The following is a 12,451-nucleotide window of genomic DNA, read 5'->3' as shown; positions in this document are numbered from 1 at the left end:
CATTCATTTTCTCGTAGCTTAGAAGAATAATTCATTCTTGTGAAAAAATGTATTTATTGAGAGATCCATTGGACATGAACTCATAAATAAGAGCACATTTTGATCCCTCAGCATAAAAGCCAATTAGTTGCACTACATTAATATAATGAATCCTTCCAATTGTTGCAACTTCATTGATAAATTCTTGTCCGTTAGCTTTGGACTTACCTAACATCTTTATAGCTACAAGTCGGCCACTTCAAAGTGTTCCCTTAAAAACAGTGCCATAACCGCCTTCACCTAGTTTATCCTTAAAATTTTTAGTCATTTCCTAATTTCTGAGTACGAATACCTTATTGGAATGAGATTATTGTTATTTTGTAAAAATTCTTCAATAATGTCAAATGCCGATAAATGTCTCCTGCGCCATTTATATATTAAGAATGCAAGTACAAATGGAGTCCTCATTATAATTTTTGCTTCATGGTATAGTCCTATGAAAAAGCATCATCAAATTAAATAGATTGTAAGGAAACGTACCTAATAATTGTTAAAAGTTCTAGTACTTAAGCAAAGTAGTTGTTATTTTTCCTGGTAAATTTCATCAAAACAAAAGGTACGTATGATGAATTTCACAGCCTCCTAGATATTCAATACCACAAGCTACTACTCCTAGAATGATATCATCATGCATCTTCTCTTGGTTTAGAAGGATCAATGCCTCCATCATGTGAATAAAAATGTATTTATTGAGAAGTAGTTCATATATAAGAGTACGCTTTGATGCTTAAACGCAAAAATCAATAACATGCATTGCACTAACATGTTGAATCCTTCGATCCAAATTTCCATTGGTTAAAAAGAATATGTTGTACGTTGTGCTACTTTCAAAATTCTACTAATTAAGTAAGTTAGGTAACTATTATTTTTGTAAAATTTCATTAATATTCTTGTGTGTTTATCTTCTAAAAGGGGAACTAATAGAAAACGAAGAAGATGAAAGGCAGAGATCATATATAGCTTCTTACCGAGGTCGATAATAATGATCATTAGTGGTATTAGGATGTTAATTACCAAGGTCAATAACCAAGAAAGTGACTTAACTTGATCATGAATGAATTACTAAGAAAATAGAATAAACAAGTTTCCAACCATATAAACCAGATTGAAATATCAAGTTTGCGATCGAAGACTACTGTGTAAATAATTCTAACACTTATATCATAGAAACCTCACCTTTATCATACAACCCATTTAAATCATATCTGATACGTTTGTTGACCCAACGTCCTGCTTTGCAGAAGAAAATTTGAATTGTTGTGCAAAACGATGACAATGAATTGAAAAATAATAACGAACGAGAAAAACAATCACACACGCAATCACACACGACACAAGATGTACGTGGTTCGGCAAATTGCCTACGTCCACGGGAGCTGCAGAGGATTTTATTATTGAGGAATATCACACTACAAGATGGATCTCAACACTGTTCATCCACAGTGTTTTCGTGTCAACAGTAACCGGCCATATGAAGTAAAACATCATATATATAGTTTAAACGGCGGAAACCCTAAAAATGCATGTTCGCTCGAGCGGCGTGTCGAGCGCGTGTCGAGCGAACTTCCCTTCCGATCCTGCTCGAGCTCACTGTCGAGTTGACATCGAGCGTTCAACTCTGCCTGACTTCGCTCGAGCGGCCAATGCCTTCGCTCGAGCGAAAACCTCCTACTCGAACTCACTGTCGAGCTAACATCGAGCGTTCGACTCTGCCTAATTTCGCTCGAGCGACCAATGCCTCCGCTCGAGCGGTGTGGACCAGACTCCACAGTACTTAACAATTCTCCCACTTGGAGACCGGTACACTCGCTGTATTGCCGTCTTCCTTAACCATGATATCCTCCACCTCTGCAACTCACTACTCCTGTCTTCATGCTAGAAGACCAACTGAAGTTGCGCACAACTTCAGTTTCTCAAGCGTAACACCCTTTGTCAACATATCAGCAGGGTTCTTGCTTCCACAAATCTTCTCAAGTAACAACTGTCCGTCATCTAACAATGACCGTATGAAGTGATACCTGATCTGGATGTGCTTGGTCCTGGAATGGAATGCTGGATTCTTGGTAAGGAATATGGCACTCTGACTATCACTGTAGAGAGTGCCTTTCTGATTCTTCTTACCCAATTCTTCCAAGAAGCCTTGTAACCATACCATCTCCTTTGCAGCCTCTGACACTGCTATATACTCAGCTTCTGTTGTAGACAAAGAAACTGTTTTATGTAGATTAGAACCCCATGACACTGCAGTACCACCAAGTGTATAAACAAAGCCCGTGGTACTCTTTCTGCTGTCAATATCTCCAGCTAAATCAGCATCAATATAGCCCTGCACCTCCAAGCTCTCTCTAGAGAAACACAAACAGGTTTTTGAGGAACTCTTTAGGTACCTCAAAATCCACTTCACTGCTTCCCAATGTTGCTTTCCTGGGTTACTCATGTATCTACTCACAACTCCCACTGCATGGACAATATCCGGTCTTGTGCAAACCATAGCATACATAAGTGAACCAATAGCTGAGGCATAAGGAACCTTACTCATGTAATCTTGTTCCTCCTCTGACTCTGGTGACTGATTCTTGCTGAGTCTGAAGTGACTTCCCAAGGGTGTGCCAACTGGTTTGGCCTTGTCCATATTGAACCTGCTGAGTACCTTTTTCACATACTCAGCCTGTGAGAGTCTCAACCTCTGACTCTGTCTCTGACAATTCTCATGTCAAGGATTTACTTTGCAGCTCCCAAATCATTCATTACAAAGTGCTCTGACATCTGCTTCTTCAGATTATTGATCTCATCAATACTAGCCACTGCAATAAGCATGTCATCCACATACAATAGCAAAATAATGTAAGAATTGTCAAAATGCTTGGCATAGCAACAGTGATCTGCCTGACATCTAATATACCCTACACTGTGCATGAAGTTGTCAAATTTCTTGTACCACTGTCTAGGAGCTTGCTTCAGGCCATACAAGCTCTTCTTCAGTCTGCAAACTGAACCTTCCTTTCCCTGTACCACAAACCCCTCAGGCTGGTGCATGTAGATGTCTTCTTCAAGGTCTCCATGAAGAAAAGCTGTCTTCACATCTAATTGCTCAAGAAATAAATCTTCAGTAGCAACCATAGCCAGCACCATCCTGATGGTTGTGATCTTCACCACAGGAGAAAAAATCTCAGAATAATCAATACCCTGCTTCTGCTGAAAACTTTTTACAACAAGTCTAGCCTTGTACCTCTTACTGCCGTCATGCTCAGTTTTCACCCGGTACACCCACTTGTTGTGTAATGCCTTCTTCCCTGATGGAAGTTCTGTCAACTCCCATGTCTGATTCCCTAACAGGGAATCCATCTCATCTTTCATGGCCAACTCCCACTTGCTAGAATTTTCATCTTGCAAGGTTTCTTCGTAGCTCTGCGGTTCTCCACCATCTGTCAACAGAATGTAACTCAAAGTAGGTGAGAAACGCTGTGGAGGACGTATAGTCCTAACTGACCTGCAAACTGCAACTGTAGGAGTGGACGGTTTTGAAACTGCCTGCGGAATAATAGGAATGGGTGCACTGGACCCACTCTCCCCGTCACTCACATCTCTACACTGCACTGTGACCTCTGGTAGGTCATCCAATCTTACAAACTCGGACTCCTGAGGAGCTACTACAGAAGCTGTACTAGACTTATCCTTGTACATCATTTTCTCATTGAAAATCACATTCCTACTCCTTATGATTTTCCGACCCTGATTATCCCAGAAACGATAGCCAAATGCCTCGTCTCCATAGCCAACGAAATAGCATTTTTTTGACTTAGCCTCAAGCTTACTACGAGCATCAGAATCAATAAGCACATAAGAAAGACAACCAAAAGTTTTAAGGTGAGAAAACTTAACCTCTTTCCCGCTCCAAACCTCCTCAGGCAATCCACAATCCAGTGGAACTGATGGCCCTCTGTTTATCAAATAAACGGCAGTGCTGACTGCATCTGCCCAGAAAGTGGGTGGTAGTCCGGCGTGCAACCTCATGCTTCTAGCACGCTCATTAATTATCCTATTCATACGCTCAGCAACTCCATTTTGCTGTGGTGTCCCAGGAATGGTCTTCTCCATTCTGATACCCAGAGTTGCACAATACTCCTTGAACCCGCCATCAACATACTCACCACCATTATCAGACCTCAAACACTTCAGTTTCAAGCCTGTCTCTGTCTCAACCATGGCTTTCCAAATTTTGAAAACATTAAATACTTCAGATTTATGCTTCAAAAAATAAACCCATACCTTCCTACTATGGTCATCAATAAACGTAACATAATAGCGAGAACCTCCAAGAGATGCCACTGGGGAAGGACCCCACACATCTGTGTGCACAAGATCAAGTCTTCCTGTCTTAGGCGTCCTGCCACTTTTCAAGAAGCTGACCTTCTTTTGTTTCCCCATCACACAACTCTCACACATACTGAGATCAACTGTCTTCAGTTCTGGTAGCTTGCCTCTAGACAGAAGTTCCGTCATGCCCTTCTGACTCATATGGCCAAGCCTGCAATGCCACAAATCTGTTGTGCTCTCTGCAACGGTAGTAGCAATAGTGTCAATTAAACCAGTAGTCATATACAGTGTACCAGTTTTCTTACCCCGAGCTAGTACCAATGCCCCTTTTGTGACCTTCCAGGTGCTATCTGAGAACACCACTGAATGACCACACTCATTGAGCTGCCCAACAGAAATGAGGTTCTTCTTCAACTCAGGAATGTGCCTGACCTTTTGCAAGGTCCATTTGTTCTTGCCAGGGAGTGCAATGTCAATGTCTCCCATCTCCACTACGTTCAAAGCCTCACCATCAGCCAAATATACCTTCCCAAAATCACCTGCAACATAGTTCCGCATTAGCTCCCGGTTGACTGCTCAAAGAGCTGGAATTAAATGGTTACGCGAGGGTGATAATAATACCAGATTTTTCCATGCAGTTTTGAAGAGAAGGCAACAGAACCAAGTTACTAAAATGAATAAACCAGATGGCACTTCGCTTAACACCCCTGAAGCTATACACGAGGGTGCAGTCCAATATTTTCAAGAATTTCTAAGTCATAAAGCTGAAGGGGAGCCGCCGGATCTGAGCTCCTTCATTGATCAGGTCATCACAGAAGAAGAGAATAAAAATATTTACAAGAGACCGTCGATGGAAGAAATTTGGCAGGCAATCAATAGCATTCCAGTGGAGAGCAGCCCGGGTCCAGATGGTTTTGGGTCGGGTTTTTTCAAAGCTTGCTGGGCCATTGTCAGGGGGGATGTAGAGGAAGCTATTGCAGAATTTTTTGAAGGTAAACAACTCCCAAGGTACTACACGACATCGTATGTGGCTCTTATCCCCAAGGTACAGCAGCCAACAGGTTTTGATAAATTTAGGCCAATTAGTCTGTGTTCCGTGATTTACAAAGTATGTTCTAAGATTATTGTTGGCCGGCTAACATGTTTATTACCGAGGTTAATCTCTCAAGAACAAGGAGCTTTCGTCCCCAACAGAAGCATTTTCGAAAGTATTAGCCTAACTCAAGAAATGGCTCGATCTATACACAAAAAGTCGAATGGTGGAAATGTTTTATTGAAAGTAGATATGTCCAAAGCGTATGACCGAGTTAATTGGAAATTTCTGAGGCATGTTTTGGGTGCTTTCGGGTTCGATGAGAAGGTAGGAGAGCTGATTGAAAATTGCATCACGACGCCGTGGTACTCCATTCTACTAAACGGAACCGTAAGGGGTTTTTTCAAGGGAGAAAGGGGACTACGACAGGGGGATCCTCTCTCGCCTTATTTATTTATTCTTATGGAAGAAGTCTTCACAAGAATGCTAAAGGAAAAATTTGAGAGTGGGTTAATAGGAGGCTACTCTCAACCTAGAGGTACGCCTTTAATTTCTCACTTACTATACGCAGATGATATTGTGATATTTACAAATGGATCTAAACGGTCTATTAAGGAGTTATTTAAACTTATTGAGCTGTATGAAAAATGGTCGGGCCAGCAAGTGAGTAGAAAAAAATCGGCAATAATATTTTCGAAACACATAAGGCAAACCCGAAGAAGGAGCATTCTGCATCTTACTGGTTTTGGGGAGGGATGGTTTCCGATGAAGTATTTAGGGGTGAACATTGTGGAAGGAAGAGTCGCCTTTAGTCATATGGAGGATCTTGTTAATAAAATTCGAAACAAGGTAAGTGGCTGGAAGACCAGATTGTTGTCAGCGGGTGGAAAACTTATCCTTCTAAAACATGTGCTGTTGAGTTTACCAATTTATCTCCTTTCAGTGGTTCAGGTCCCGAAGTCAGTTCTAAACAGCATCAACCGAATCCTTAGCAATTTTTTTTGGGGAGAATCTGATGGTAGTCCAAAAAGAAAATAGTGTGCTTGGAATAAAATTTGCAAGCCAACAAAAGAAGGAGGACTTGGCGTGCGAGACCTTGAAGAGGTCCAAAATTCACTACACATGAAGTTTGCATGGAAGATCATCACGGAAAACTCTTTATGGGCTCAATTCTTCAGGGGCAAATACGTGAAGGGCATCCACCTCTCCCTTCTAGACAAAACAAAAGGAACAAGATTCTGGAAGATGATAATGAAACAAATTCCACATGTTCTGGAAAGGGCAAGGTGGAAAGTGCGAGATGGTCAAATTTCTTTTTGGTTTGATGCGTGGACTGGAACTGGCCCTCTAGTAGACTCCCTTCAACTTACGGAACTCCCAGGTTTAAAACTTCATGACTGTAAACTTGGCAATGAGTGGGATATACAGCTCCTGGAGAGGCTGGTGGGAGTGCAAAAAACAGAGGAAATAATCGAAGAACTAGGAAAACCTCGGCAGGGGAAGGATCTGCTAGTGTGGACTCTTGTAATAGATGGTCAGTTCATAACTCGGAGTGCCTGGGAATGTATACGTGTGAGATCATCTGAAACTCCATGGGTGGCGTGGGTGTGGCATGAGACCCTCCCCCAAAAAATGTCGATTATGGTTTGGAAAGCGTGGCATAACAGCCTAAGTGTGGATGACAGACTTAGGAGAATCGGGATCCCAGTGGTATCGAAATGCTCGTGCTGTGCTGAAGGAGGCTATGAGGATGTTAATCACGTCTTATACTCTGGAAAATTTGCCCAGAAAATATGGAGGAAATATGCTAACTCATTTGGTCTTCCGTTTCGGGAGTATATCACATGGAAGGAAAATTTGAATCTATGGTTTAGGCGAGCGTCCAGGAGCTCTCAGATGGGGGTTATCATGGGAATCCTCCCCACCATTATAACGTGGAAACTTTGGACAAGAAGGTGCAGATCACGTATGGAGGGTTATGTGGAATCGATGGAAGAGGTTTGGTTTGTGGTTCGTCTATGGCTGATGAGACTATTGAAGGAAACATCTTCCTTCTGAAAACTTGCCAACGGAGATAAAGAAATACTAAGTGCAATGAACATCAAAATCCTCCCGGTGAAGATGAGACAGGTTCAGGTGGTTAGATGGATAAAATCGAGACAGGGAGAATTCAAGTTAAACACAGATGGGTGCAGCTTGAATAACCCAGGGATTTCAGGTGCAGGGGGTCTTCTATGTGATGAGAAGGGAAATTTAATGTTTGCTTTTTCAGCAAACCTGGGCATCGGCAGCAGCTCAGCAGCAGAAATCAAAGCCATCCTCCAAGGGCTAAGAATGTGTCGAGAGAGACGGATAGGGGGAGTAATAGTTGAAACTGATTCTCTGATGGTGGTCCAGTGGTTCAGCAAGGATAAGTGTGGAGTGTGGTACCTTGAAGATTTCTGGAAGGAGAGCTGCAGCCTTATGCGAGAAGGAGGGCATTTGATCCAGCACGTCTTCAAGGAAGGAAATTTCCCTGCTGATTTTCTAGCAAAGTTTGGAGCTCAAGGACACAATCAGGTATGGCACAACACCTCGCCACTGCCGTCAAAGTTTCGAGGCCTTATCCGTACGAACAAGTTGAATCTTCCTTACCTACGTATTCGATAGGCTCTGTTTTGTTGTGGCAAAGATAGTGTTTTGCTGTTCTCTTAAGTGGGTCTTTTGTAATGGCTTCTTCTTTGTAAGTAAGGTTAATCATCAATATACGGACGCCCTGTCCACCTTTTGATAAATAAATAAAAAGCACATGCGTCACATAATGAGAACCAAATAATTGACTGAGTCATAAAAATGTGAGTCTTCTTTCTGCTTGTTTTAAAATATCTTTTAAAACCAAATAATTGACAGTACAAATATATCTGTTTTCCTTTGAGAGGCTGAGAAACCTTCCTTCCATAAAACAGATACAAAATATTTGCTTACAAGAAATGGCAATGATTATCATCTCCTACTTCTTCTTGTTTGTGGTAATTTTCATGTTACCCGCCCACGTACAAGGCTGAAATGAGTGTGCTGATTCATTACAGTGTGCAAGCCACGGCCCAGCCATCCGATCTCCTTTCCGACTTCAAGACCGACACCCAGACCACTGTGGCTTTTCTGGGTTTCTTCTGTCCTGCACTGATAAAAACCAAACGGTGCTCCACCTACCGGATTCAGTAGAACTGTTTGTCGAAAACATTGACTACAAATCTCGGAGAATCCAATTGTATCATCCACACCATTGCTTTCTAAGAGATATTCCGCATCTCAATTTACCTTCCTCGCCTTTCCAGTTCGCAGCAGATAACGCTTTAGCTGACTATGCCTTTTTCGGTTGTTCCTGTAAAAAAACAGAAGAAGATAAATACACTTGGATCTCTTGTCTTAGTGGCCCTAACCACCAAGTTCATACCTTGGCTTATGAAGATTCCATCACCCGCTTTCCCTTACCCCCTTGTAAAAGGATTTATAACCTTGGATCGATTCCACCTTATTTGGTATCCAGCGAAACTATTTAAATGAATTGGTCCAGAACACCAGATGAAGCGAAAGGTATATATCCTATTCTATGTAATTTACAACTTTGTACTCAATTTATTCACGCTTTTATTAATGCCTAGTTTACCAATGCTCATCTGCAGCCGCGAATTTTCTGCATTAATTATCAAAAATTTAATTTTGCAGCAAAGAAAAATGAAATTAAATATATATACATATACACACACGCACACGCACACGCATATATTGAAGTGTTTATCATGAACGTTATTCCTGAAATTTGGAAAAAAACTAAAATTAGAAAATAATAATAAATAAAAATCGATGCCGGTTGTGAATAATAAATAATCTCTCTGTTTTTTAATTTCACAACCATGATGAGAATCTGATATGTTAAAACATTTCGCAGGTACGTCATCAACAAAACTAGTCACCACTGGTAAGTGTCCCTCGTTTATATCATGACACTTTCATCATCGGGCAAAATCATGAGATATAGGACTTCTTGATCACTCACGATTCTTCAATATGCAGGTGCCGTCTTAGGTTCATTTCTTGTACTACTGGTGGTCTTTGCTCTCCAACGTCTCTATATTAATGATATGGTAGAAAAAGAATATCGGGCAAAGATTGAAAAGTTCCTGGAGGATTATAGAAATTTCCAGCCGACGAGATACTCGTATGCTAATATTAAAAAGATTACAAATCAGTTTGCAGAGAAGTTGGGCCAAGGAGCATACGGTACAGTATTCAAAGGAAAACTTTCCAATCAAATTCATGTTGCCGTGAAGATCCTGAACAACAGTTCCAAGGAAAATGGTGAAGAATTCATCAATGAAGTGGGAATAATGGGTAGAATTCACCATGTTCATGTGGTTCGCCTTGTTGGCTTTTGTGCTGATGGATTTAGGCGAGCACTAGTTTATGAGTTTTTATCAAATTACTCACTAGAGAAGTTCATATTTTCAGCAAATGTCAAGAACCGTTTTCTTGGATGGGACAAGTTGCAAGATATTGCCATCGGCGTTGCAAAAGGAATTGAATATCTTCACCAAGGATGTGACCACCAAATCCTCCATTTTGACATCAAACCCCACAATGTTTTGCTTGACGATAACTTTAATCCAAAAATTTCTGATTTTGGTCTTGCAAAATTATGTTCCAAGGATCAAATTGTAGTATCTATGACTACGGGCAGAGGGACCATGGGGTATAGTGCACCTAAAGTGTTCTCTAGAAACTTTGGGAATGTGTCTTATAAAGCAGATGTTTATAGTTTTGGAATGTTGCTACTTAAAATTGTTGGAGGGAAGAGAAATGTTGATGTCACAGTGGAAAGCACTAGCAAGGTCTACTTTCCAGAATGGATTTATAATCTTTTAGAACAAAAAGAAGAGTTAAAAGTCTTTATCGAAGATGATGGATATACTAAAATTGTAGAGAAACTTGCAATTGTCGGACTATGGTGCATACAATGGCACCCAATGGATCGCCCTTCCATGAAACTTGTAGTTCAAATGTTGGAAGGAGAAGAAGATAAATTAATCATGCCTCCTAATCCTTTTGCCTCCTCAGGCCCTACAAAAGTTCAAGCACGGAAACCTACCACGCGTTTAGGTCAAGATTTGGAGGTTATCCTCGAATCAGATTAAGTATAATTGTTTAGATTTTGTTTTGAAATCTTGTTGTAGTTGAGCATTATTGCTTTTGATTTTGCAATCGTAAAGGAATTCAAGGTTGTTTCTTTTCTATGAACTTGATATGATCATATTTCTTTCAGATAAAATCTAGTAGTTTGGAAGGGGCTAATCAGTATTGACAAGTACCATCATGGTAGACACGTTCTTTAGTCAAGATTCCCATTTTGTATGGTATAGTATGTCGCAACATATTATACATGACCCATTAGTCATTAAGGGCAGTGACTCAATGCTCTGAATTAGTTGTTTGTTATATACTAAGTTATGGATTCACCTTATGATATTAGTATTAACCTAATGAGAATAGATTTTAAATTATGATTCAAATATATGATGTAACCAGTCCAATTTGGTCTAATTTTGGACCTTTTTTAAAAATCGAACCAGTGTATATTAGTTTTTAAAAATTTAAGAACCAATGTCAGATAGATTCATCACTGAGACTAAAATTTATAGTTTTTTAAGTTTCGGTCTAGTCTGATCCCCTTTTTTTGGTTTATGTATTATCTATGTTAATAATAATATGATCTTTACATATATTAAACTATATATTAGTCTATTTATATTATAGTATATACTTATATTATAGTATAAGTACATTACTTATTTTTTAATAATTAATACATATTAGTATAGTATTGGATTTATCTATAATCTATTTAAGTTATAAATTTTTTATATAAATATATATAATCAAATGTGTAAAAATATATTTACAAAAAGATTATATATATTATATTTATTTTTCCAAAAGATGCTGCTACACCCACCGAGACTAACGAGGGCTGCGGACTAATTGTATACCCCGCCGGCATAGGTTTTAAGAAAGTTGAAAATGCACAAAGTTATTATATTGTAAATAGTAAAAAAAACACATCCTTATGCTAAGTTGCTAACAACCCCTTCCCCACCTTGCCTCTGATTCCAACTCACTAGGAAAAATAAAATGTTCATAAATATAAAATATAATTCGATAATAAAAATTTCTAATTCGACTTGTCATGTTTAAATAAAATGAAACAAATAAAATTTGACCATCCACCGGTACTAGCTGAAGGCTAATCCCATACGAAATTCAATTTATTTACACCACCACCTTATAAATAATTCCTAACATGTTCCAAGTAACTTCTAGATCATATTGATCATGGGTCATATAAGAATTAATCTTCGCGTCAGCCCCTTTTTGGGAGCAGCCAGACGCATACCCTACGTGGTGCTGTGTAATGACAAAATAGTCTCTGACTTTCCGTTCCGTCCCTCAGCTCTAGCAAACATTTGATTTGCGAGATGCGATTTCGAGTTCCGTCGGTGAGATTTTGACTTCCTTTTCTCTGTGATGAGATTTCTTCTTCTTCTGCACTAAGATTTCTTATTCTTCTTCTCTGCAATTTCGACATACTCAGATATGAACCACACAGTCCACCGACATGAAGCACGCAATCCACCGACGCGAAGCCCTCATTCCATCGACGTGAAGCCCTCAGATTTGGGGGAGGGGTGATGTATCGTTTATTGTAAATAATCTTCTTCAAAATTTTTCTTGTAGTACTCCTTTTTTCTCTGTGATTCTAGGTCTTTTTTCTTTATTTTTTTCTCTTTGTTTACTCCATTCTTTTTTCCTCCAGTGTTTAGGTATATTAGCTGTAAATTAATGGTAATTTGCTAGAAATTAATTGGGTTGTTTCTGTATGATGCACATCGCTAGAAATTAAACTCCAGAGTACAACCTTGTGAGTTGTGACCCAGCTGGTGGGGGTGGGGGGCGACGCCGACGAAAAGACGGCGTGTGTTGTGACCCAGCTCATGGGGGTGGGGGAGAGGATGGGCGACGCAGCTA

The 12,451-nt window shown here is 39.9% G+C and overlaps 1 protein-coding gene across 1 annotated transcript; it reads left to right on the top strand.

Annotated features, from left to right (window-relative positions):
* The first annotated feature begins 8,470 nt into the window (after positions 1-8,470).
* On the top strand, positions 8,471-10,578 carry LOC122311465 (rust resistance kinase Lr10-like). The gene is made up of 3 exons (XM_043126021.1): positions 8,471-8,965; positions 9,321-9,350; positions 9,446-10,578. The coding sequence occupies exons 1-3, from the start codon at positions 8,932-8,934 to the stop codon at positions 10,561-10,563; spliced, it is 1,182 nt and encodes a 393-aa protein (XP_042981955.1). The 5' UTR covers positions 8,471-8,931; the 3' UTR covers positions 10,564-10,578.
* The last annotated feature ends 1,873 nt before the right edge of the window (positions 10,579-12,451 follow it).

This window comes from Carya illinoinensis, chromosome 5, assembly GCF_018687715.1.
Source record: "Carya illinoinensis cultivar Pawnee chromosome 5, C.illinoinensisPawnee_v1, whole genome shotgun sequence".
Classification (NCBI taxonomy): Eukaryota; Viridiplantae; Streptophyta; class Magnoliopsida; order Fagales; family Juglandaceae; genus Carya; species Carya illinoinensis.
This window is presented reverse-complemented; position numbering and strand designations above follow the sequence as displayed.